At 45.4% G+C, this 26,742-nt stretch overlaps 1 protein-coding gene across 1 annotated transcript in view; it reads left to right on the forward strand.

Moving 5' to 3' along the window:
• The window catches only part of COL27A1 (collagen type XXVII alpha 1 chain), a 175,587-nt gene extending 164,773 nt beyond the window's left edge, over positions 1 to 10,814 (forward strand). The window contains exons 43-47 of the mRNA XM_087707610.1: positions 841 to 906; positions 2,749 to 2,917; positions 4,081 to 4,190; positions 6,490 to 6,699; positions 8,896 to 10,814. Coding sequence (XP_087563736.1) covers positions 841 to 906; positions 2,749 to 2,917; positions 4,081 to 4,190; positions 6,490 to 6,699; positions 8,896 to 9,042 — 702 coding nt within the window. The 3' untranslated portion in view covers positions 9,043 to 10,814. The remainder of the gene's footprint in view (positions 1 to 840; positions 907 to 2,748; positions 2,918 to 4,080; positions 4,191 to 6,489; positions 6,700 to 8,895) is intronic.
• Positions 10,815 to 26,742: the final 15,928 nt, after the last annotated feature.

The following is a 26,742-nucleotide window of genomic DNA, read 5'->3' on the forward strand; positions in this document are numbered from 1 at the left end:
TGTAGAATTCTGCAAGTTTGGGACGTTTATTGCAAACCAACCGAAATGAAACCATGACATTATAGGTTACAGGAGACTGTGTGGTTCTTATTTCATTTAAGCATCACAATCTCCCCCCCCCCCCTTGAACATTTCAGCATGTATTCTATCTGCATGGACTTTCTCCTTCAAGTCTACCATAACTACCGTATTTTTCAGAGTATTAAGATGCTCTGAAGTATAAGACACACCTAGCTTTTGGGGAGGAAAACATAATCTGCCTCCCAGCAATTTGCCTCCTTGCAGCAAACAGCAAACAGCCAGTTTCAGCTTCAGCACAGCCTGATTACCACAAGCAGCTGATAGTCGGTTGGATCGGCCTCCCGACCATCAGCTGTTTCAGGCTGCAGGGATTGCCATTGCTTATTGCCGCCTCTGTGTGCCTTATTTTCAGCTCATTCCTGGTGGCGGAGATCGAAATGTGCGGGGATTGGAATGGGTGGGAAATGGCCACATGGAGGCCAAAAATGGGGTGCACTGAGGCCAAAAATGGGGTGCATGGAGGCAGCAATAGGCTACGGCAATCCCTGCAGCCTGAAGCAGCTGATGGTCGGGAGGTCGAGCCAACTAACAATCAGCTGCTTGTGCTAATCAGGCTGTGCTGAAACTGAAACAGGCTGTTTGCTGTTTGCTGCAAGGAGGCAAATTGCTGGGAGGAAGAGGCAAAGGGTGGGGGGCGGCGGCCCAGCAGGGCTATATTTAGTGTATAAGATGCAGCCAAATTTTCATCCTCTTTTAAGGGGGGGGGGAGTGTGTTTTATACTCTGAAAAATGTGGTATGTCTTTTCTCCTCTAATCCAGGGGCAAGATGACTTTGATGCAGTTTTCCACTCCATGTTTACTGCCAGTGCTGTCTTCAGATCAGAGGTAAACCATGAGAGCTATATAATTTATATTTTCAATTTTAAAAATATAAACATAAGCAGTGTGTTGTCTGGGTACAAAAAATTCTGTGCAACCTCCTTCCATAGATTATAATACATTGAACAGTTAAAACATTGTAAAGCTCTACATTTCCTTCTTAACATATCGTCTAATGAAAATACAATAACATCATTAAACATAGTGATTCTCATCATGCTAATACCAACAATGGTCATTTTATTCTTATCTCTATCTCGATACATTTTTTATTCTTTTTACTTTCTTCTATTTCCAATTTCCTTTTTTATTCCCTAACCATTGGTAAAACACTTTCCATATATCAATCATCATCAGATTGTTCTTTTCCCTTAATTGCCAATGCTATTCTGTTCATTTCTGCACATTCTAATATTTTCTTAATCACCTTTTCGTCAGTAGGAATCTCTTCACTTTTCCAGTATTGTGCAAATACAATTCTAGTTTCAGGGTTCCAAAAAACACCCCCAACAAAATACAACTCCAAGATTTGAGTTCCCTCAAAGGTCCACTTTATTAGAGATGTCATGTTGGCACATCTGGGAAAACCTGAATCTGAAAGCTTCCAGGTTTTCTCACCCAGTTGAAAGTTCAAGATCTTGGCCCCAACACCCACAAGTTCATCCCAAGGTCCAATCTTCCGCTGCCATGAAGACAGATTCCTCCTATCCAGTTCCGGCCAGGTGCAGAGACAAAGGATGACCTTGACTCTCCAAGAAGAATGTTATTATGGCTACATATCACCCAACTCCATATAATTCCCCCCCTCCCATATTCCCACCGTAGAAAGTGTGGCAGGCCTGAAATCCAAAAGGAAAAGGCATGGCATCTAGCTGCGGCTAATATATGAATAATTAAATATGTATTCTCTTTATTATAAGTTTCAGGTAAAATCCCCAACAAACATATTTCTGGTTTTAACTCAATATGTTGTTTTATCATCTTTTCCAACCATATCTTTATTTCTGTCCAATACTTCTTTGCTTCTCCGCATGTCCACCGCGTATGATAGTAAGGCCCAGGTATCTGGAGGCACTCCCAACATTTAACTGATTTGTCTTTAAACATCTTTGCCAACTCTGAAGTGCCAGGAGCGCGGGGGAAGGATCCCCCATTGCAGGGAACACAGGGGCGAAATTCAGCAGGTTCTGACAGATTTTGGAGAACCGGTAGCTGAAATTTTGAGAACTGGCAAATACCACCTCTGACTGGCTCCAGAGTGGGGAGGGAATGGGGATTTTGCAGTATCCTTCCCCTGGATTGGGGAGGGAATGGAGATTTTGCAGTGTCCTTCCCCTGTAGTGGGGAGGGAATGGGGATTTTGCAGTATCCTTCCCCCGGAGTGGGGAGGGAATGGGGATTTTGCAGTATCCTTTCCCTGGAGTGGGGAGGGAATGGAGATTTTGCAGTATCCTTCCCCTGGAGTGGGGAGGGAATGGAGATTTTGCAGTATCCTTCCCCTGGAGTGGGTGGGAATGGAGATTTTACAGTATCCTTCCCCTGAAGTGGGGTGGGAATGGAGATTTTGCAGTATCCTTCCCCTGGACGTGTGGAGGGAATGGAGATTTTACAGTGTCTTTCCCCTGTAGTGGGGAGGGAATGGGGATTTTGCAGTATCCTTCCCCCAGGAGTGGGGAGGGAATGGGGATTTTGCAGTATCCTTCCCCTGGAAGTAGGGAGGGAATGGGGATTTTGCAGTATCCTTCCCCTGCCACACCCACCAAGCCACGCCCGCAGAACTGGTAGTAAAAAAAAAATTGCATTTCACCACTGAGGGAATCCAGCTGTGTCTTCTCTCTTTCCTGGCAGAGCTACGAACAGATGGATCTCCCAGCGATGGATCAAGGAGGGGAGATCTTTAAGACCCTGCACTACCTCAGTGTCCTCATCCAGAGCATCAAGAGGCCCGTGGGGACAAAGGAGAATCCTACCCGTATTTGTAAAGACCTTATGAACTGTGAACAAAAGATGCAGGATGGTAAGTCTTCCATCTGCTCCAGGGTGGACAGCAGGCAGAACAATGTCCACTCGCAATGCCTTAAAGAGGAGGAGGCGGTTGTTGGACTTCATGGGGGTCTCTAGATTTGCATCTATTTGGGCCAAAGCTGAACAAAGCCATAAGGTCTTGATTTCATCTCTTCATGAACTTTCTCCCCAACCAGCTAAACATGAGACACGCATGTGCGGCGGCAGCCAAAAAAGCCAATGCAATCCTAAGCTCCATTAACAGAGGGATACAATCAAGATCAAGGGAGGTACTAATACCACTCTATAAAGCCCTAGTAAAACCACACCTAAAGGACTGCATCCAGTTTTGGTCATCACATTATAAAAAAAACATGTGGAGACTCTGGAAAGAGTGCAGAGAAGAGCAACAAAGATGATTAGGGGAACTGGAGGCTAAAACATATGAAGAACGGTTGCAGGAACTGGGTATGTCTAGTTTAATGAAAAGGAGGACCAGGGGAGACATGATAGCAGTCTTCCAATATCTCAGGGGCTGCCCCAAAGAAGAAGGAGTCAAGCTATTCTCCAAAGCACCTGAGGGCAGGACAAGAAGCAACAGATGGAAATTAATCAAGGAGAGAAGCAACTTAGAACTAAGGAGAAATTTCCTGAGTTAGAAGAATTAATCAGTGGAACAACTTGCCTCCCGAAGTTGTGAATGCCCCAACACTGGAAGATTTAAGAAGAGACTGGATAACCATTTGACTGAAGTCGTGTAGGGTTTCCTGCCTAAGCAGGGGGTTGGACTAGAAGACCTCCAAGGTCCCTTCTGACTCTGTTCTTCTGTTCCATTCTTCTGCAATTGATTTGAGGAAGCGGGCCTACATAAAGTGCAATTTAAACAGGTGGAATAAAAGAAATAAGTGCCTCTTCTAGTCCAGTGCCCTGTTTAACCAAGAGACCTTACGTATCATTTCAGTTTCTTCTTAAAAGAAGCACCCACAATAATTATGACCCACTGCAAAAGATTAAAGGGTGCTAATAGTAGTTGGAGCACAAGAGGCCTCATCTTGCTTGTCTGGTAGCTTCCACACTGTTCTTCTCCAGAACTTTGACAAAGTCAATGACCTTCTCAAAGATACCACTACTGTAGGATCTGGCCTCAACACGTTATTTGTCTCTCGTCTTCTTCAGGTGTGTACTGGATCGACCCAAACCTCGGCTGTGCTTCGGACAGCATTCAGGTCACCTGCAACTTCACCCAAGGAGGTCAAACCTGCCTCAACCCTATCACAACATCAAAGGTACATGAAAGGCACATGCAGTTTCTAGGAAAGCCATGGAAATGTGGCACTTCACATGTCGCCCAACTCTAAATGGGAACGCGGTGGCTCAGTGGCTAAGACACTGAGCTTGCTGATCAGAAAGGTCAGCAGTTTGGGGGTTCGAATCCCTAGTGGTGTGTCACGGAGTGAGCTCCGGTGACTTGTCCCAGCTTGTGTCAACCTGGCAGTTCAAAAGCACGTAAAAAATAGGGAACCACCTTTGGTAGCAAGGTAACAGCATTCCCTGCGCCTTGGGCGTTGAGTCATGCCGGCCACATGACCACGGAGACGTCTTCGGACAGCGCTGGCTCTTGGGCTTTGAAAGGGAGATGAGCACCGCCCCCTAGAGTCGGGAACGACTGGCACATATGTGCGAGGGGAACCTTTGCCAACTCTAAAAACAAGAATGTTTTTATTTTCTGAAAATAACTTTGGTTCTACATGGGGCGCAGAGATGTTCTCGGAAAGGCAGATAATATATCTGGGGCTTGGCTGTGCTCTTTCCCATTTAATATTTTTTTTCAATTCCAATAAAATCTTTGCAAAAAAATATATATTAAAAGCAGGCAGATGGGGAGCGTGGCACATGGCTGACACGTTGCTTATCCTCGCCGTAAGTACCACGTTCCAATTGTTTTAAGATTTTAAATATAAGAAGCTCTTCCTTAAGCTGAACCTGGAAAGGAATAACTAGCTAGTGACTTTTTTTTTTTTTAAAGAAAAAGCCCAAAGTGATATTTTGGCTCAGTTGAAAACGAGGTATTCTTTTCATGGGTAACTTCAAGCAATACTTAGCCTGGAGCAAAACCATTTGTGAAAAAGCAAAGCTTTTTGTCTCCCCGCCGCACCCCCATGTCTAAATAGAATTGGGGTTGAGAATGTGAGATTCTGCTGGTTCATGTTATTGTCCAGAATTTCAGCCAAGTCATTTCCCGTTCTGAGCAGCAAGTAAATATCTCCGTTGTTTTTTTTTTGAATGGGTCTTGTATTCAAAGCAGCCAGATTATTCATCAAAATAGAGACATTAGCAAGGTTGGCTGCAGAAAGTTAACTTTGTCCATGGGAAGGATGACTCTTAGTGCAAATCCATGCTTCTCTGTCCATAGCAATAGCGATAGCACTTATATACCGCTTCACAGTGCTTTTACAGCCCTCTCTAAGCGGTATACAGAGTCAGCCTCTTGCCCACCTCAGATGATAGATGATAGATAGATGGATGGATGGATGGATGGATGGATGGATGGATAGATAGATAGATAGATAGATAGATAGATAGATAGATAGATAGATAGATGATAGATGGATGGATGATAGGTGGATGGATGGATGGATGGATGGATAGATGTAGATAGATACCTAGATAGATAGCTAGATAGATATGGTAGAGAATATAGATAACTAGATAGATGGATAGATAAATAGATTATATAGATAGATAGATAGATAGATAGATAGATAGATAGATAGATAGAGAGAGAGAGAGAGAGATAGATAGATAGATAGATAGATAGATAGATAGATAGATAGATAGATAGATAGATAGATGGATGGATATAGATAGATGAGAGAGAGAGAGAGAGAGAGAGAGAGAGATACTGTAGATAGATAGATGGATGGATGAATGGATGGATGGATGGATGGATGGAGATAGATAGATAGATAGATAGATAGATAGATAGATAGATAGATAGATAGATAGATAATCTATATGTAGAGAGAGAAAGATAGAGATAGATAGATAGATAGATAGATATTCTGTAGATAGATAGATAGATAGATAGATAGATAGATAGATAGATAGATGGATGGATGGATGGATGGATGGATGGATGGATGGATGGATGGATGGATGGATGGATATAGATAGATAATCTATATATAGAGAGAGAGAAAGAGAGAGAGAGAGAGATACTGTAGATAGATGGATGGATGGACGGACAGACAAACAGACAGACAGACAGACAGCAATAGCACTTAGAATTGTATACTGCTTCACAGTGCTTTCCAGCCCTCTCTAAGCGGTTTACAGAGTACCCTGGCTCAGGCCTTAATGGTTCATTGACAAAGGGGCAGGAAGCTGCTTAGCCTTTGAAACATGTTACCTTTTCTCATCCAGGGAAATATAATATTCAGCCTCTTTAATCTTTCCTAAAATATTTATGAAAGGGAGGGGAGGGTGCTAACTTCCTACAGTTGGTTCATGCATGAAGGTCTCAAGATGTTCCTCCTGGCCAGGACGGCCTTTTATCCTAAACTCGTGTCCTTCCCCCTTCTCCAGCTGGACTTCGATATTGGAAGAGTACAGATGAATTTCCTTCACCTCTTGAGCTCTGAAGTCCTTCAGAACATCACTATCCATTGCTTGAACATGCCGGTTTGGCCGGAAGGACCGTCCGAAAGGACCTCTGTCCGCTTCAAGGCCTGGAACGGGCAGCTCTATGAGCAGGGAGGGCAGCTCACGCCCGACGTTGTGGTGAACCATTGCAAGGTACGGAAATTTTCCAGGAGAAAGAGTTGTGTGGTTTGGTGCTACCACGGAGTAGAAGATGCTGTGATTTCATAATCAAGATCTAGAAGACCTATCTACTCTTGACAGGGTCTCCTTCCCCAAAGTGCAGCTGTTGACATGTTGAAGGTGTTTTCATCTTTTGCGTTGCTTATATTATCCAGAGCAGAGATAGATGTTCTGAGCCAGGCTTCCTTAAAAAGCACGAAGTGGAATCTTGGTCCTGGCAAAACCCCTTTTATTTCCTTTCATTCACAGTCAGCAAGGCTTAGCAAACAGTCTTTCAGAGGAATATTTATACACAGGCATCTTATCTCGCTTGGAGAGCTGTCAGATAACTTAAGTTTCCAAACGCAGGGCAAGGCAAAACCTGGCACAGAGTCTCTTATAGTCACAAACAGAACTTTCCACTCTTGAAACGACCGAAGGAACAAATTGTTTCCTGCAAATGCCCCCTCCCCATTCGCTCCTCCTTTGTTTCCTATGGGAGGGGCCAATCACCTCCGTGGTGTGGCTTTACTCTTAAGTCGACCCTGCTTTCTTAGTTGCTCTTGTCCTCTGGCAGCTCTGCGCATGCATTCACTGGGAACAGGCTCCAGCTGTTCTTCTGCCTCACTGCTGTCTAACTCCCTCTCTGCCTCCGATGCAGAGTCCTTGTCAGAGCCTTCCCCAGCCCCCCAGGACCGGCCCATGTTCCTCCCCAACCTCCTCACTGTCCGACTCTGCTGCCAGCTTCACTGGTTGCTGGCGGGCCACAACAGTAGACAGCTCAGGTTCAAATCCCGCTGAACCCAACTCAGCATGGCTCCTTGCCAGAAAATTGTGAGCGCTGTCTACAAGACTTGTCACAAAAGGTGCTTTTTCAAGCAGCAGCTTTTTCTTTGAAGACGTTGAGTTTTTCATCCAAGAAGCTTCTTCAGCTCTGACTGCATAGTGGGGAATGGAAGGATTTAGCCAGTCAGAGCACCTTCTTCTTCACTACCTCCTTCTCCTTCCTCCTCCTCCCCCTTTTTCTTTGTGGTCAGAGAGCTTGACCTACAGATTACCACCACCACCTCCTCCTCCTCCTCCTCCTCCTCCTCCTCCTCTTCTCCCAAAGGCGCTTCCTCAAAAGGCAACTGGATGTTCTTGTTTTGTTTTTTCTTTGAAAAACGTTTTGCTTCTCATCCAAGCAGGTTCTTTAGTTCTGAAGAACTGCAGCAGAACCAAAGAAGCTCCTTGGGTGAGAAGCGAAAGGCATTCAAGAAGAAACAAAACCAGAAAAGTCCAGTTGCCTTTTGAAAAAGCGCCTTTGGGACAACCATGACCTGGATGACGGAGAAGCTCCATAAGCATCTACAAGGCTTCCGCTTGTCTATATGTGTTAGATTGACTTTTTGATAAAAAGCAAAAGCTCCCCCTGCTGTTAGTCTGAATGAACTGCATGCTGCTGAGCTCTAAAACTGAAATTGTATCTATGATGCAAGAGATCATCACTGTTTGCATCTTCTGTTACGGTTGGGGTTACTATTGTTGTACACGAAGCATCTTGAGAAAGTGGAGCATGAGAAGGGCAGCTCTGGAGAAAGATATTTAGCATTTTTATCCTGCTGTTTTTATGTTCATCCTATCCATCCTAGGGCAGGCTGAGCGTCTGATTGCATGGATGGCTAGATAGACAGATGCATGGATGGATGGATGGTTAGATGGATTAATGCATGTATGTATGTATATATGTATGGATAGATGGGTGCATGGATGCATGGATGGATGGGTAGATGAATGGATGGATGCATGGATGGGTGGGTGAGTGAGTGGATGGATGCATGGATTGATAGATGGATTAATGCATGGATTAATGGGTGGATGAATGTATAGATGAATGAAGGGATGCATGGGTGGATGGATGGGTGGGTGGATGATAGAAGGATGGATGAATGTATGGGTGGGTGGATGGATGGATGCATGAATGGATGGATGGGTGGATGGGTAGATGGGTGGATGGATGGATGCATGGATGGATGGGTGGGTGGATGGATGAGTGCATGGATGGATAGATGGGTGACTGGATAGATGGATGGATGATGGCTTTGCAATGGATTTTCCATGTTTTTTCCTCTTTTGGGGTGGTTGGGTCTTCCTATCTCCATTCCCCTATCTGGTCCAAGGGCGTAACCATCAGCTTTCCTCTCCAATCAGATTCAAGACGGCCAGTGGCACCAGACTCTCTTTACCTTTCGGACGTATGATATCCAGCGGCTGCCCATTGTGGGCATTTCTAACCTTCCGCCGAGCAAACCGGGGAAGGAATATTTCCTGGAGGTTGGGCCAGTGTGTTTCCTCTAGAAGTCAACATCCTTGGTGCTTCACCCTTTGGCTTCTTTCCAGAAGAGAGGCGGCATCTTCAGCCAGGGGGGACTCTTGCCCACTTGGGCATCTGTAAACCCCGAGATTTGGGACTTCAGCACTGGGACCTCGTCAAATGAGAAGACTTTGCAGATCCATCCGTTTCTCCATCTCAGCGCGGGGAGAAAAAGTTCAAGAAGAACCCCGGTGGGCCTGAAGGAACTTCAGAGATGGCCAGTTGAAGTAGACATTCTCCACCCATTCTCAGCCAAAGGAGAGACAGAGAGAGAAAGTTGCTTGCAGAAAACCCAAAATCTTCCGTGCAGTTTTTGGGTCACCAAGCATAATATTCCGGAATCCAGGTCCCTTTAAAAAAAAAAAAAATCAAGCAGAGTTTTGCTGGACAAGACAAAGGAAGCAACTTGGAAAACCAACGTTGCCATCTTATGACGATAAGATTATTATTTTTTAAATCTGCTCACTGTTCTGGAACAGGAAGGATTTTGATGTGCAATATTAAACCGAGAGAGGAGAAAGAGAAGAGAGAGAGAAATATATAGATATATATATATTATTTAAGGCAAAAAAGAAAAAAAACCTAAAGAAAAGCCAGCGAGATTCTTCTTCCTTTTGGAAATGAAAAAATCATCCCCTTCGACGCAGGGTGGTAAGGGGAGATATCGCCCCCCCCCCACCGCAACCAAGTGGAAAGGGGTGAACAAACTTTGGTGCTACATTGTAGAAAGAGAAAACAAAAGAGAGGAAACAAGAAAGAGAGAGAGAAAGAGAGGGACAGGCCTTTTCAATTTGATTCTACCTCTCACTGTGAAAATACTTGGTGCTCTTTTATTTTTTAAAGAAGTTGTAAATATATATATATATATATATATGTATATGTATATGTATATGTATATGTATATGTATATGTATATGTATATGTATATGTATATGTATATGTATATATATACACCTATATAAATAAATATATATATATACCTGTATGTGTGTGCCAAGTTTAAGTAACAGAGGCTATAAAATTCAAAAAAAAATGTGTGTGTTTTGGAGAATGTATGTGTTAGTTCACAGGGACGTGGTGGCTCAGTGGCTAAGGCGCTGAGCTTGTCGATCAGAAAGATCGGCAGTTTGGCGGTTCGAATCCTGAGCTCCGCATGACAGAGTGACCTCCCATAACTTGTCCCAGCTTCTGCCAACCTAGCAGTTTGAAAGCAGGTAATAAATGCAAGTAGAAAAATAGGAACCACCTTTGGTGGGAAGGGAACAGCGTTCCGTGCATCTTCGGGAGTTGAGTCATGCCGGCCACATGACCACGGAGACGTCTTCGGACAGCGCTGGCTCTTCAGCTTTGAAACGGAGATGAGCACCGCCCCTTAGAGGCGGGAACGACTAGCACATATGTGCGAGGGGAACCTTGACCTTATGTGCTAGTCCAGCTTTTTAGTCCGGGCTGCAAGGAGATCCCGATGGGAGAAAGTTATTTTCCAAAGTAAACCGATGTGTCGTAGCTTTTCTATAAATAAGGGAGTCGGTTTTAGCATCAGCTTTGGGATTTCTCCGTAGGATATAAGAAAAACCAGATCAAGAAGAGAGGTATATTGGAATCGTCCGCGTTCATTTTGTCTTGGACCTTTTTTTGTTGTTGTTTGTGGTTGTGGACATCATTCTTGTCGCTGTTTCTCTGTTTTGGTGTGTTGCGTTCTGTAGAAAACTTCGTATCTGTAAATTTGGAACTGAAAAGGAAAAAAAAAGGCAAAAGAAAAACAGGAGGTTTAATCGTATGGTAACTTGTTTCTTTCTTTCTATATAAAGAATGTCCTAATGATGGAAGAAAGGCCACTCTGTCCATTGCTGACTTTTCCTGGTGTTTTGTCTTTGTAAGAAAAGAGAAATAAACGAGAGGTGTGGGGGGGTTTTTTGGAAAGGGGGTGGGGGGAATCCCGTTTCTGTTTCACGGAGCAAAAATGTAAACTGAACTTTATCCTTCCTTCCTTCCAAGGCTCCCTCTTTTTTTTTTTTAAAGGATTTTCTGTGTCAAATCCAAATCTTGCCGTTGAGTGAATTCCGAAGGTGCTTTTTCAGGAGGCAAATGGACTTCGTTTTTTCTTCTGAAGACGTTTTTTCTTCTCACCCAAGAAGCTCCTTCAACTCTGACCGAATGATGGTGGGGAATGGAAGGATTGATGCTCCTTGCAGACAGCTGGTCCTTTGCATCCTTTTAGAGGGTCGTTGAGGCCACTTGGAGCCTTATCTGTGTCCTCAGGGTCACCTGAGTGGTGCAAATGGTTCCTGGAGTCTGCAATTTTTCCCTCTGGAAATCCATTCCAAGGGTGTCTGTTCTGACCCCCCTCATCCTACACCAAAGTACTCCGAGACAAAGATACTTCAAGGATTTATTAACACACAGACAAGACCTTGGCAGCAATCCAGCACAGACTAACCTTGGCAGCAAAAGAGTTCTCCAGCTCTAGTGAATACGTTGACTCCTGCAATGAGCGTGTGCACAAGCATTCCTTTTATAGTCTTGAGAGGAGCCTAATTACCACCGGCTGAGTGCAATTATCTCCTGTAACTGCCTAACTGTTCCTTACGCCTATTAGCTCTCCGTTGCCAGGCATCCAGGACCAACTCCCTTGTTTCCTCCCCACTGCTCCAATGCATGACGCCAGGATCACACTCCCTCGTCTCCTCCCCACTGGTCCAAGGTTCAGGCGCCTCCTGGTGGCCAACCAGCCTCTTTGCACCCTGCTCGGAGTCGGAACCCTGTCCAGGCTCCTCCACATCCTCCAGAGCCAACTCATAGGGCCCCTCGCTGTCGGAGTCCATCGGCAGCTCCAACGGCTCCTGCTGAGCCACAACAGGTGTCCATCCCAAATTGTATAGCTAAACGTCTCTAGAGATTCTGAGTCATCCAGGTCAGTTGCAGACTACAGGAACCAGGAGCACTACTCAGGGGACTGTGAGATAAACCTCCAAGTGGCCTCAACGACTCTCTAAAAGGATGCAAATGACCAGCTGTCTGCAAGGAGTATAAATCCTTCCATTCTCCAGCCACTCAGAGCTGAAGAAGCTTCTTGGATGAGAAGCGAAACATCTTCAAAAGAAAAAGCAAAAAGTCTTGTTGCCTCTTGGAAAAAAACCACCTTTGGGACAACCATGTCCTGGATGGCTCAGAATCTCCATAGACAAACTGAGTGGATCCAACATAAATATCCTTTCTCCAGCCTGGTGCACACCGTATAGGATTTCGGAATAGGAATCCAGCTTCTGGCATCCCCTGTAGAGTTTTTATTTGTTTATAGCAATAGCACAGACTTATATACCACCTTATAGCGCTTTATAGCCCTCTCTAAGTGGTTTACAGAGTCAGCTTCTTTTCCCCAACAATCTGGGTCCTCAATTTACCCACCTCGAAGGATGGAAGGCTGAATTGACCTTGAACCTCGTGAGATTCGAACTGCCAAATTGCAAGCAGCCGGCAGTCAGCAGTGCATCTTAACTACTGCGCCACCGTGGATAGAGATAGATGATAGATAGATAGATAGATAGATAGATAGATAGATAGATAGATAGATAGATAGATAGATGATAGAAAGATAGATGATAGAAAGATAGATGAGAAAGAAGATAGATGAGAGAGAAGATAGATAGATACGTAGATAGATAGATAGATAGATAGATGAGAAAGAAGATAGATGAGAGAGAAGATAATGAGAGAAGATAGATAGATAGATAGATAGATAGATAGATAGATAGATAGATAGATAGATAGATAGATAGATAGATAGATAGATAGATGATAGATTAGACAAAGACATGGATAGAAATACATGGCCAATTAGATAGCTAGATGGATGAGATAGATAATAGCTAGGTAGGTAGGTAGATGATAGACAGACAGAAAGACATGGTAAATAGACATGATAGGCCAATGAGAGAGGTAGGCAGACGAAATACATAGGTAGATAAGTAGATTAGACAGAGCCTGATGTAGATAGATACACACGATCAATTAGAGAGCTAGATGGATGAGATAGATAATAGGTAGATAATAGACAGACAGATATGGTAAATAGACATGATAGATTAGATAAATGAAATAGACATTAGATAGGTAGTTAAGTAGGCAGATGATAGATTAGACAAGAGACAGACACAGATAGATATACATGATCAAGTAGATAGACAGACAGACAGACAGACAGACATAGTAAATAGACATGATAGGCCGATTAGATAAGTAGATAGATGAAATAGATGTCAGATAGGTAGATAAATAGATTTGAAAGAAACAGATAGATGATAAATTAGATGGATGGATGGACAGATAGATAGAGATGAATAGATAGACACATAGATAGATTAATAGATGGATGGATAAATAGATGTATGCTGTAAATGTAGATATAGATAGATAGATAGATAGATAGATAGATAGATAGATAGATAGGAAAGAAGATAGATAGATAGATAGATGATAGATAGATGAGAGAGAAGATAGATAGAGACTTAGACTGATAGCAATAGCCCTTAGACTTATATACTGCTTCAAAGTGCTTTAAAGTCCTCTCTAAGCAGTTTACAGAGTCTGTAAACCGCTTTACATGATCTGCCTAATGACCGGATGGGTGGGTGTGGCTAGATGGTCATATGATGATGGGTGTGGCCAACTTAATGTCACTCACATCGAGGGGCACCTCGCCAGCCTCTACTCGCCCCTCCCCTCCCAGCCCCTCCTCACCTGCCTGGTCTCCTTAGGGCCCCAACAGGGAGCAATTGCTGGAGCTGAGCAGCCCCCAGGGGAAAGAGTTGGCAAAACAGCTCATTCAAATTGGATCTGGCCGAGAAGGAGGCTCAGCGGAAGCACCTCACTGAGGACTAGGAGCATAGGCTTCCCAAGCAGAGGGAAGACTTACAGGAGTGCCTGCACCTGGAGGCTCAGCAGGCTGAGATGGTCGGCCAGTTCCAGGGCATGATGCCATCCCACTGGAACGAGGCCCTCCGGCTCTTCACCAACAGTGGCTCTTCCCTCCAGCCTTCGCTCAAAGCCCCCCCACCAGGAGGCTGAAGGAGACCCCAAGTTGGAATTTCTGCCTCCACAAAAAGATCCCAAAGGGGGAGACTCTGCAGCAACACAAACGTTCATTGCACGTATCCGTCCCAGGGGCCGTAGTTTGAGGACCCCCGATTTAGTGCATTATAAAAAAATGCAAATCATTTTTCTGCAGCCCACCAAAATTTTCTCGCGGACCCCCAGTTGGTAACTGCTGGTCTAGGACCTTTTGCGAAACAGGCTCCCTGCTCAATCAAGATAATCAGAAGGGACCTGTTTCAAGATTGCCAGGTTGGAGAAATGTAGAGATGATGCTGTAGAAATGCTTCTGCACAACGTCAAATCTTCCTTCCCTTCCTTCTCCAGCATCATCCACACCTTCCTTCTGTAATCAGACAGTGGGACTCTAAAACCCCCTGCCCGTCCTGGTCTCCTTGGGTTCTTGCAAAGTGAGACAATGGGAAGGGAGGGGACAAATTCTCCAGAGGGGGAGGGGGAGGCATGGCGACAGCTGACACCCATGGGCAAACACCCAAATGCTCACCCAGGGGATTCTTTGCAAGTTCATGCCAAGATGTGACACAGCTCCGTTCCCGTAGCCAAGGCCAACACAATGGGTGGGCAGTGAAGGGGGGAATTAGTGAAGGGGGGGCTGGATTAGGATTTGAGCCGCTTCTGGGGAAACGAGGCTGTCCAGCTGGTTCTGAAAAGGCGAGCTTGAATTTGCATTAAGTGTTTATGCCCCACTGTGGGGAATGACCAGATCACCCATCCTCAGAATAACAGAGTTGGAAGGGACCTTGGAGGTCTTCTAGTCCAACCCCGTGCTTAGGCAGGAAACCCTACACCACTTCAGACAAATGGCTATCCAACATCTTCTTAAAGACTTCCAGTGTTGGAGCATTCACAACTTCTGGAGGCAACTTCTGTTCCACTGATTAATTGTTCTCACTGTCAAGAATTTTCTCCTTAGTTCTAAGTTGCTCCTCTCCTTGATTAGTTTCCACCCATTGCTTCTTGTCCTGCCCTCAGGTGCTTTGGAGAATAAATCAGAATAATAGAGTTGGTTCTTGACTTACGACCACAGTTGAGCCCAGCAATCTGGTTGCTAAGTGAGACATCTGTTCAGTGAATTTTGACCCGCTTTTTAACGATCTCTCTTGCCAGTAGAATAAATGAATCCCTGCAGTTGTTAAGTTAGTAACACTGTGGCGAAAGCCCCCACAGACTTTGCTCATCAGATGGTCGCAAAGGGGAATCGCGTGGCCCTGAGACACCACGACCGTCGTAAACAGTGGCAGGTTTCAAATTTTTTTAGAACCTCTTCTGTAGGTGTGGCCTGCTTTGTGGGAGTGGCTTGCTGGCCATGTGATCAGATGGGAGTGGCTTGCCAGCCATGTGATCAAGTGGGAGTGGCTTGCCAGCCATGTGACTAAGTGAGCATGGCCAACTTGTAAAATATGGTGAAACTCACTTAACAACGCTCTTGCTTAGCAACCAAAATGTTGGCTCAGGAACTCTAGCATTGAAGTGTGCAAGTCTTAAAGCTGTCAAGTTACAAGAGCCTTGCACCCCTCACCCTTTAGAAAACAAAAACCCCAGGGGTGTTCAAAGTTGACAGCTTTAAGACTTGTGGACTTCAACTCCCAGAATGCCTCCTCTCGCTCTTCATTTTGATGATGTGCGGATTGGGGGGGGGGAGGGAGCTGGAACTGGTTCTAAACGGCACTGTAGATTTCTGGAACCTCTTCTATAGAAGAGGTTAGAACTGGCAGGAACTCACCCCTGATCGTAAATGTGTCCGTTGCCAAGCCTCTGAATTTGGATCACACGGCCAGAGGAATGCTGTAACGCTCATAAGTGTAAGAAATGATCACAAGTCACTTTTTCCCCCAGTGCTGTTGTAACTTTCAATGGTCACTAAACGGTCACTAACTGTTGTAAGTCGAGGACTACCCGTATTGTAATTTACTTGTGTAGAAAGTCTACAATACTTTCTTATCTAACAAAATCATCCCAAAGGTTATCTTTGATCCATCCAGAACTGCAATGGTCGTTAAGTGTGAAAAATGGTTGTTAAGTCATTCCCCCCCCTCCCCAATGTTGTCGTAACTCTGAACGGTCCCGGAAGGACCAGTTGTAAGACCAGGACTATCTATAAGAAGAATGCAGAATGAGAAAGACTGGTATTTGGTAAAGATTCTTGTTCTGTAGAGATTCAGAACAAGAGAGAGAGAATAACAGTAGTAACTGTGGGAGGGATCTTGGAGTCCTAGTGGACAACCATTTAAATAGGAGCCAGCCGTGTGCAGCAGCTGCCAAAAAAGCCAACACAGTTCTAGGCTGCATCAACAGAGGGATGGAATCAAGATCACGTGAAGGGTTAATGCCACTTTATAAGGCTTTGATAAGGCCACACTTGGAATACTGCATTCAGTTTTGGTCGCCATGATGTAAAAAAGATGTTGAGACACTTTAGAAAGAGTGCAGAGAAGAACAACAAAGAGGATTAGGGACTGGAGGCTAAAACATATGCAGCACGGTTGCAGGAACTGGATATGTCTAGTTGGCATCCTTTAATGAAAAGAAGGACTAGGGGAGATATGATAGCAATGTTCCAATATCTCAGGGGTTGCCACAAAGAAGAGGGAGCCAAGCTATTCTCCAAGGCAACTGAGGACAGGATAAGAAGCAACGGATGGAAACTAATCAAGGAGACAAGCAACTTAGAACTAAGGAGAAATTTCCTGACAGTTATAACAATTAACCAGTGGAACAGCTTCCCTCCAGAAGTTGTGACTGCTCCAACACTGGAAGTTTTTAAGAAAATGTTGGATAACCATTTGCTGAAGTGGTGTAGGGTTTCCTGCCTAAGCAGAAGAGTGGACTAGAAAACCTCCAAGGTCGCTTCCAGCTCATTCTGTTCTGTTCTGTTCTATTCTATTCTATTCTATTCTATTCTATTCTATTCTATTCTATTCTATTCTACTCTACTCTACTCTACTCTATTCTACTCTACTTCTATTGTACTCTACCCTATTCCTACTCTACCCTAACTCTGCTCTCTCTATCCTGTTCCTGTTCCTGTTCTATTCTGTTCTATTCTGCTCTATTCTGTTCTATTCTATTCTATTCTATTCTATTCTATTCTATTCTATTCTATTCTATTATTTAAGAACGAGTCAGCCCCTTGGTGGTCTTTCAGAGAGCAACCTATTTCCTTGACCCTTTGAACTAGATGGAAGTTCAGTCTTTCTTCACTGGCGGAGACGAAGATAGAAGTGGGGCCAAGGATCGGGCTGAATGGGACCCGAAGGACTTTGGTTGCCAAACAGTAAATCAGCAGCTATATAGGAGACTCCTGAAAAACCAGAGGGGAGTTGATAAATGGGTATTTCTGGAAAGAAAGGAGCTTTTGATTTAGCGGCACGGAAGCACAAAGGAAGAACAGCGAACAAGCCAAATTGCTTGCAAGAGAATTCGGGAAAAGGTTTATTTCTTGCAGTTTTTTTCCCCCCTCCGTTGATTTTCCTCCCCACGTCTTAATTTTTTTTTAATGTGTGGCCAGCAGCTCTCACCAGGGGGCAATAAAAGCCTGAGTTAAAAACTCAGCCGTATATATTATGCGTTTATATTTGTCATTCCCGCAAGGCATTTCTCCAGCTGCTGCTTTTCTTAGCTTTGTGTGTTGCTGGTATTCCCCCCCCCCCCCGTTCTTCAATGTGTATTTCAAGCTGAAATCCTGTTCATTTAGGAGTAAGGCCCTTTAATCCATCTCAGAGGGTCTTACCTATGAGTAGATGTATTTTTCTGTCATCGTTTCCAAAGTACTGGATTGCATGAATGCACCTCTGGCATCTGACGTTAGTTGTAAGAGTTGGTCAAGTTAGATTTTTTGAATAGACTCGATCTGGGATAGAAATAGAAATAGAAGAGAGAAAATAGAAGAGAAAATAGAAGAGAAGAGAGAAAATAGAAGAGAAATAGAAATAAAAGAGAAGAAAATAGAAGAGAAATAGAAGAGAAGAGAGAAGAGTGGAGAAAATAGAAGAGAAATAGAAGAGAAGAGAGGAAATAGAAATAGAAGGAAATAGAAGAGAGAAAAATAGAAGAGAAATAGAAAAGAAAAAGAAAATAGAAGAGAAATAGAAGAGAAGAGAAAAAATAGAAGAGAAAAGAGAAATAAAAAGAGAAAATAGATGAGAAATAAAAGAGGAGAGAAAAGAGAAGGGAAGAGAAAATAGAAGAGAAATAGAAGAGAGGAAATAGAAATAGAAGAAAATAGAAGAGAGAAAATAGAAGAGAAATAGAAGAGAGGAAATAGAAATAGAAGAAAATAGAAGAGAAAATAGAAAAGAAAATAGAAAATAGAAGAGAATAGAAAATAGAAGAGAAATAGAAAATAGAAGAGAAATAGAAGAGAAAATAGAAGAGAGGAAATAGAAATAGAAGAAAATAGAAGAGAGAAAATAGAAAAGAAAATAGAGAAAATAGAAGAGAAATAGAAAATAGAAGAGAAATAGAAGAGAAAATAGAAGAGAGGAAATAGAAATAGAAGGAAATAGAAGAGAGAAAATAGAAAAGAAAATAGAGAAAATAGAAGAGAAATAGAAAATAGAAGAGAAATAGAAGAGAAAATAGAAGAGAAATAAAATAGAAATAGAAGAGAGAAAAAGAGAGAAAATAGAATAGAAATGAAATAGAACAGAGTAGAATAGAATAACTTTATTGTTGGTTTGAATATACACTAATTGGCATACATTAAAAATGAAATGTTGTTGCCTACAGCTCTGAAAGGGTCACCACCTCCAATTTTACATTACATCAACTTGACAAGATACACAAACATGAAAAGACTCGTCTTACTCCCCCTGAAAACAAACTCATCATTTGTGCATCACACACACACACACACACTGAAAAATCTATTCCTATTTCTTTAAAAATCTCGTGATATCTCAGAAGAACAATATGCCACCTAAAAACTGGAGATCTGCTTTGGCTCCCAGCTTTGGGGAAGAGGGAAGGAGAGGGAGCACGAGAACAAGGGAGGAGAAGGAAAGGGAGGAGCAGGAAAAAGAAGGCTAGGAAGAGGGAAAAGAAGAAAGGGAAGGAGAAGAAGCAGAGGAAGAAGGAGGAGGTGAAAACAAAAAGGGAGGAGAAGGGGAAAGGAGAAAAAGAGGGAGGAGGAGGAAGAGAGGAAAAACAAGAGGAAGGAGAAAGAAAAAGGAGGAGCAAAGAGAGAGGGAGGAAGAGGAGAAGAAAAAAGGATAGGAGAAGGAAGAGAAGAAAAGGAAGAAAGGAGAAAAAAGGATGAAGAAGGGAAAGGAGATGAAAAGAGAGAGATTGATAATGAGAAAGAAAGGAAGAGGAGAAAGGAGGAGAAAAGGGAAAGGGAGGAAGAGGAGAAGAAAAGGTAGAAGTGAAGGAAGAGTAGAAAAGGAAGAAAGAAAAGGGAAGGAAGAAGAAGGGAAAGGAGATAAAAAGGGGGAGAAGGAGAAGATGGATAATGAGAAAGATGAGGAGGAAGGAGGAGGAAAGGGGGAGAGAGGAAGAGGAGAAGAAAAAGTAGGAGAAGAGAAGGGAGAATAGAAAAGAAAGAAAGAGGAGAAGAAAAGGGAGAAAGAAGAGTGAGAGGAAGGGAAAGGAGATGAAAAGAGGGAGAAGGAGGAGATGGATAATGAGAAAGAGGAGGAGGAGGAAGAGGAGAGGGGAACTATTGCCATTGCCTGGAAAAAGATTTCCATCCAAACTTGGGGGAGAAATAAATATTCCTTTCCTTCATTCTTAACTCAAAACGCCAAGGAGCCATATTATTTTCATTTTTTCCTAAAGTACCCTGAGACTACAACTCCCATGATCCTTGGTGAACCCTGGTCATGCTGGCCAGGTCTGATAGGAACACTAATCCAAAGCCTTGGCGGGGGAGGGACACAACCCCCGTGGGCAATGACATGCCCACGCAATTAATTTCCCCAGTTTTGCTTACCCCGATAACTTTAAGGAAGCTGGATTCAATGCCCATCTCAAGATTTCAATGCCTGTTACAATCTCCAAAACCTCAGCTAGGCTGAGATAAATCCCAGTTTTGAAGGATTTGCCACTGGCCAATCTATGCCAGGGACATGGTGGCTCAGTGGCTAAGATGCCGAGCTTGTCGATCAGAAAGATCGGCAGTTCGGCGGTTCAAATCCCTAGTGCCGCATAATGGAGTGAGCTCCCATGACTTGTCCCAGCTGCTGCCAACCTAGCACGTTTCGCAATGAAAGCGCGTTAAAAAATGCAAGTAGAAAAATAGGAACCACCTTTGGTGGGAAGGAAACAGCGTTCCGTGCGCCTTCGGGGTTGAGTCATGCCGGCCACATGACCATGGAGACGTCTTCGGACAGCGCTGGCTCTTCAGCTTTGAAATGGAGATGAGCAGTCAGGAACGACTAGCACAAATGTGCGAGGGGAACCTTTAGCTTTAATCTATGCCATGCATGACCAGAAATTTGAAGCTTGAGCTGGAATGCAGCGGAGAGAGAGAGAGAGAGAGAGAGAAAGAGAGAGAGAGAAAGAGAAGAAAAAAAAATTGAATTAATCCAAGGCAAAATGTACTTCTGAAATTCCCCGCTGTTTGAGTAATGTTCAGTTTGCATGCAACCTTAATTATAGCTCTCTGGCACGCAGCAAAAGAGAACCGTTTTGCTGGCCTCCTAAAGTGATAGTTAGGTTTCTCAATGATGGGAACGCAGAGACTTGCTTGTTTCTCTTCTTGTAAAGGAGGGCAGATGATCCCTGCATTAGTCTAAATTTAGGCCAGGCGGTTCTGCAAATTTGCAAGGAAGCGATTTGGAAATGTCTAATGTATACATACATACATACATACATACATACATACATACATACATACATACATACGTTGCATTTGTGCTGATAAATAAATAAAGGGAGACTAGTATAGATCTATTTCAAACTATTTAGCTCTCATCAGCTAGCCATACCCTTACTGGGATTTGAACCTGTGCTGTATTACATATTAGGCAGTTGTGTTAGCCACTAAGCCACAGGCTCTCCTCCTTTATCAGCTAAGCCAGGGAAATGGGTATGTATTGTGTCACAATCCCTGGTATGCCCAAATATGGGAGGAAGCATACTGCTTCCTTTTTATAGATATAAAGACATTTTTTTTCCCTTTCATGACGAACCTCAAGAAATTTGTTTTGCATGGGGCTGTTTTCTCTGACTTGGGGGCCAGTCTCAGCGGTGGGATTCATCCGGTTCGCACCTGTTCAGGAGAACCGGTTGGTAACTTTCTAAGCAGTTCGGAGAACCGGTTGCTGGAAGAAATCTCCTTTTGTTTTTCCCCCCACTTTACAGGGCTAATCCTGTAAGGAAGGCAGGAAGGAAACATCCTGGTGTTGTTTCTAGCCTCATCTTTGTTGCCCTGCTTACAGAAACTGCCTCTCTGATTAACCCTGATTCCATTGTAACAGCTAAAATGAAGTGTCCATCGGCGTGAGTGATGTTGAGTTGGCCACGCCCTCCCAGTCACATGACCACCAAGCCCTGCCCACCCAGTTGGTCATTAGGGCAGAGAACCGGTTGTTAAATTATTTGAATCCCACCACTGGCCAGGCTTTATTTGCCAAAATTCTCCTCCAGACCCTCCACCATCTGAAAAGAGGGCTTCCAACAGGACAAATAAACATGTTGCATGGGGGAAAACATCTTTTTCTTCCCCTTCTCCCAAAGGTGCTTCCCCCCCACCAAAAAAGAGGACTTTGTGTTTCTTTTTCTCTGAAAAAAAAGTTTAGTTCTTCCGAACTATTCCTCCGAATTCCATCCGCCGGCCAGTGTGTCGACTGGCGACTACCCGGAGGAGAGCCTTCTCTGTGGCTGCTCCGACCCTCTGGAACGAACTCCCCGTGGAGATTCGTACCCTCACCACCCTCCAGGCCTTCCGCACAGCCCTTAAAACCTGGCTGTTCCGGCAGGCCTGGGGCTAAAGATTCGCTGCCCCTATCTCGAATGGTATGATTGTTGTGCTTTTTAACTATGCATTGTTTTGTGTTGTTGTTAAACTGTCTGTATCTCCCCTTCCCTTCTTTGAGTTGTGAGCCGCCCTGAGTCCCCTTAGGGAAAAGGGCGGCATACAAACGAAATAAAACTCTAAACTCTCTGAAGAACTAAAGCAGAACCCGAAGAAGCTTCTCGGATGAGAAGCGAAACCTTTTCAGAGGGAAAAAAACAAAACAAGAAAGCCCAGTTGTCTTTTTTTTCGGGGAGGGGGGGAGCATATTTGGGACAACCCTGACAGAGGTCATATTAAGCCGGTTTTGACCGCTTCCCCTCTAACCGGTAGTGGAAATTGTGGGTGGCTCGCCCACCCGCCCCGAGTCTATGCGGTCCCACGTTTCCGAGGCGAACCAGCGGTAACAAAATGTGAAAACCAACGCTGAACCCCAGCTTGGATGATTGAGAAGCTCCACAGACGTGTTGCTGGGATAAATTTCCACCCTGTAGAAAGGACACTTGAAATCCTTCTAGGGAACTGAGGGTATGAATGTGGCGCATTGTGTAATGTGGTCCAATCCCCACATTAATTGGAAGGAAGAGGGGAAGGCAGGCGAGACGCAACCCCCCATCTCCGAGGCTTTGTAATTTGAGGCTTAACCTTGCCTTAGCTCTCTTAAGACCGACCATTAAGAGGCCCTGGCAAATTGTAAATGTGAGGCGTGGTGGGGTGTCTGTCTTTTAAGTCCCTGTTGCCCCACACAAGCTAGGTTGGAAATGGGATTGTGGTCGAAGCAGCTAGCCAGGATGTTATTTTTCTCCTGCCTTGATATAACCTAACATATAACCTGGACAGGGGTGGACTGCAGGGGCTTCGAGATAACCTCTAGCTAAGATTCTGTGCAGTTTGGAGAACCCCCAAATTCCATCCCTGGCTGGCCCCACCCACCCCTCCCCTCCCAGCAGCCCATTTTGAAGGCAGGTAAGTGCAGAGTGCACGTGGAGTCTCAGGGAGAGCCAAAAACAGGCCTGTTTCTAGCCTCCCGAGGGTCTCTGAAGCCTGGGGAGGCCGTTTTCGCCCTCCCGGAGGCACAAGAGAAACCTCTGGAGCCTGGGGAGGGCAAAAAAGCCCCCCCCCACCATGGTGAGAAGGCCGACTAGGCCACGCCCACCATGGCCATTCCCACCCAGCAACTGGCGAGAGAACCCCTTGCTAAAATTTTTGAAGCCCACCCCTGGGCATGGAAGCTTCCCACAAGGGGGGGTCTATGAAAATTAGGGCCAACTTACCACCGTCAAATTTCCCATGGCCGACTGACCACGGCTAACCCACCGAAAGCCAACTTGCCACTGGCCAACTTGTTGCAGGATAACTCGCTTTGCCATCTCACCCAGGACAATGATATTATACGAATATCGAGGAAACGGTGGGATGGACTCATTCAGAGGAAGGATGCCAAAGGAGGGACACAGAATGAAATGTGAATGGCAAACGATTTTGTAATTCATTTCAAATATTTGAATAGAATTCTTAAATTGTCCGAAAGAAGCTATCTCACGGTGAGTTGGCTGTACTGAGTTGCCCTGCAGAGTAAGTTGGCGTTGATGAGTTGGCCACAGCAAGTTGGCTGGAGCAAGTTGTCCGATTCCTCCCCCCCCCCCACACAAGTGTGACCCTCTGGATGTATCAAATGAGAATTTCCAGAGACCCCCTAAAGCAGGGGTCCACAATCTATGGGGTCCCCCTAAAGTAGGGGTCCATAACTGTGGGCCTCGGTCCACTACTGGGGCGCAGCCTATTGTTTTGACCCAACAGCGTGAAGCAAACTCCTGGCCCAGGACAAAACCCGCTTTTATTCATTGACTGTGAGTTCTACTCCTTCACCTCCAGCAAAGTCTTTCCAGGAAGGATTTACAGTCACAGACCTTATCTGGTTTGGAGAGTTGCCAGGTCGAGATCTGCAAAACCTGGCAAAGAGTCTCGGAGAGTCATGAACCAATGAAGCGAACTAATTGTCTCCTGCAAACTCCACTCCCCTTTCGCTCCTCTTTTATTTCCTCTGGGAGGGGCCATTCACATTCCACCTGTGGCCTTACTCCCAAGTCGACCCCTGTTCTTTAGCTGTTCCCTTCGTCTGGCAACTCTGCACATGGACACACTGGGAACAGCCTCCAGCTGTTCCTCTGATTCACTGACTCTGAAGGCAGCTGATAACTGGCATACAGCCCTGGCCCTCTCTCTGCCTCCAACACAGAGCCCTCATCAGAGCCTTCCCCAGACTCCAGGACTGGGCCATATTTCTCCCCAACCTCCTCACTGTCCGACTCTGCTGCCAGCTCCACTGGTGGGCCACCACACCTATTGGCCACCGGGTTGTGTGGGTAGTTGGCAGTATGTGCCCCCGTACACACACTCACAGGCCCACTCCTGTGTCACCATGACCATCTCGGGTTGTCAGGGCCCCACTCGTATGTGCCTGCCCCTCACACAAAACCATCCCCCCCTTTCCCCCCTCCCCTGCCTTTGGGTCACCAACCTGGAAAGGTTGAGGAATTCTGACCTAATGGAGGTGAGAATTGGGGGGGAGGCACCCAGTTGGGGAAGGACGGAGTTCAATCAAAGGGGGCTGGCTGCAGCCGTGTTGTTATTGTTTCCTTCTTGGGAAGTGGAGGCCCATGACACGTAGTCCTCAACATATGGCCGTTTGTTTAGTGCAGGGGTCAGCAACCTTAAAACCCCCAAAGAGCCACAGTTCTAAACGGAAGCCCCCCCATTCAATTGTGGAGCCCATCAGAAAAACCCACCCTTTGCCATAGTCTCTTCCTGGCGTGCCGTGCTTCTCCCCACTCCCACAACCAGAAGTTCCTCTCAAAACTGTGGCGCCAACTAGTGACAGAAGCTGCAGCAGAGGGATGAAAGGGCCGCATGCGGCTCCGGAGCTGCAAGTTGCTGATGCCTGGTTTAATGACCAAAGTTGCAACAGGACTGGAGAAAGGGACCTACGACCAGTTTTTCACACTTAATGTCCATTCCAGCATCCCTCATGAGGCCTCCGTTCCAGATAGGTGGGGGAGCCCTGGATTAGAGGGTGATTTAAAACAGGCCGCCTTTACGCCACACCCGGCTGAGTGCTCCTCCCTGCTGTTTAACCCGACATTATCAAAATTGGCCTCTGCCCGAGGCTGGGTGTTCCCTTGTACGGGTGGAGAATAAAAGAGGAGCTGGCATTGCACATTTGTTTACCCATCATGGGCATTTCCTCCTTGCCCTGCCAGCCAGATTCTCCGAGCCGGCTCTGCCATTAACTGCCGGAAGCGACTGCGTTGTTACCTTTGGCCTTCAAAAGTTGGCAAGGGAAGGTGAGATCACCATGCCCCACCCAGCTGCACATCAAAGCCAGGTCTCTCTTCTTTTAATAGACAGTTGGGCACACCTGGGCATTGCAGCCAGGGAGGTTTGCTTGGCAGCTCTCCTGGGTCCGATGACCGATGGGTGCATCACCGCCTGGCGATGAGAGGAATGGGAACCGAGAGACGAAATTGGGGCATCTCCGTGCCACCGAGCCTCTCTCTCCCGCTTCAGGAGACAAACAAGGCCTCTGTTCCCCCCCCCCCCCCGCCCCGCAAAGTTATTTTGAGAAGAAAAGCGGGGTGAAATTAGCCTAAAATAAATAAAATAAGAGGAGTTGGTTGAAAAGCCCAGCTAATAATTCACAAGGGTTAAGCGAGGACCAGGAGAGGACAAACGATTTCCATCTGCCAGGCTCTCTATTTTCTGTCCTATTTCAGTCTGTGTATTCCTCAGCAGCTTTCATTCATTAGGACATTCTCTGAAGAACACCCTGTTCCCCCCACCCCCAGTCTCTGGTCTCGTGTATGTTGGGTGCTAAGAGTCCCGACGATGCTCAGTTATCCCTTAGACATCCCAGCAAAGGTGTGTGGAGGAACTAACATTCTGGGTTTCTCTTGATGGCCCACCGACCTTCAAGATATGACTTCCCAACAGGAGAGGACCAAGTGCGATGGGGACACACAGGTGGTCCATCCGGCATGTTGAGCTAGCCATCTCTTGCCAAACTTTCTTGGTGTCAGCCACAAACACCTTTGGGGAATCTACCCTGGAGAGAGGGGGAGGGAGAGAAAGAGAGGAAGAGGGAGAGAGAGGGAGGGAGGACTGAGAGGGAGATGGGAAGGGGAGGGAGGGGGAGGGAGGGAAAGGGAGAGGATGAGACAGGGAAAGGGGAGAGAGGCAGAGGGAAGGAGAGAGTGAAAGGGGGAGAGAGGGGAAGGGAGAGAGAGGGAGGGAAAGGGGGAGAGGGAGGGGGAGAGTGAGAAAGGGAGAGGGGAGAGAGAGAGGAAGAGAGGGAGGGAAGGAGAGAGGGAAAAGGAGAGAAAGCGAGAGAAAGGGGAAAGGGAGGGAAGGGAAGAGGGAAAGAGGAAGTGATAAAGGGGAGGGGAGAGAGAGAGGAAGAGGGAGGGAAAGCGAGAAAGAGGGAGCGAGAGAGAGGGAGGGGAGAGAAGGTGGGAGAGAGGGAGGGAAGAAGAGAGGAAAAGGGAGAGAGCGAGGAAGAAAGATTCTTGTCCGCTCCCAGGTGGGGAACCTCCACGGTTTCCTCTGAGCATAGGCAGAGGGT

This window comes from Thamnophis sirtalis, unplaced genomic scaffold, assembly GCF_051295495.1.
Source record: "Thamnophis sirtalis isolate CommonGarterSnake01/CBP01778 unplaced genomic scaffold, rThaSir2_p1.2 scaffold_2, whole genome shotgun sequence".
Lineage (NCBI taxonomy): Eukaryota > Metazoa > Chordata > Lepidosauria > Squamata > Natricidae > Thamnophis > Thamnophis sirtalis.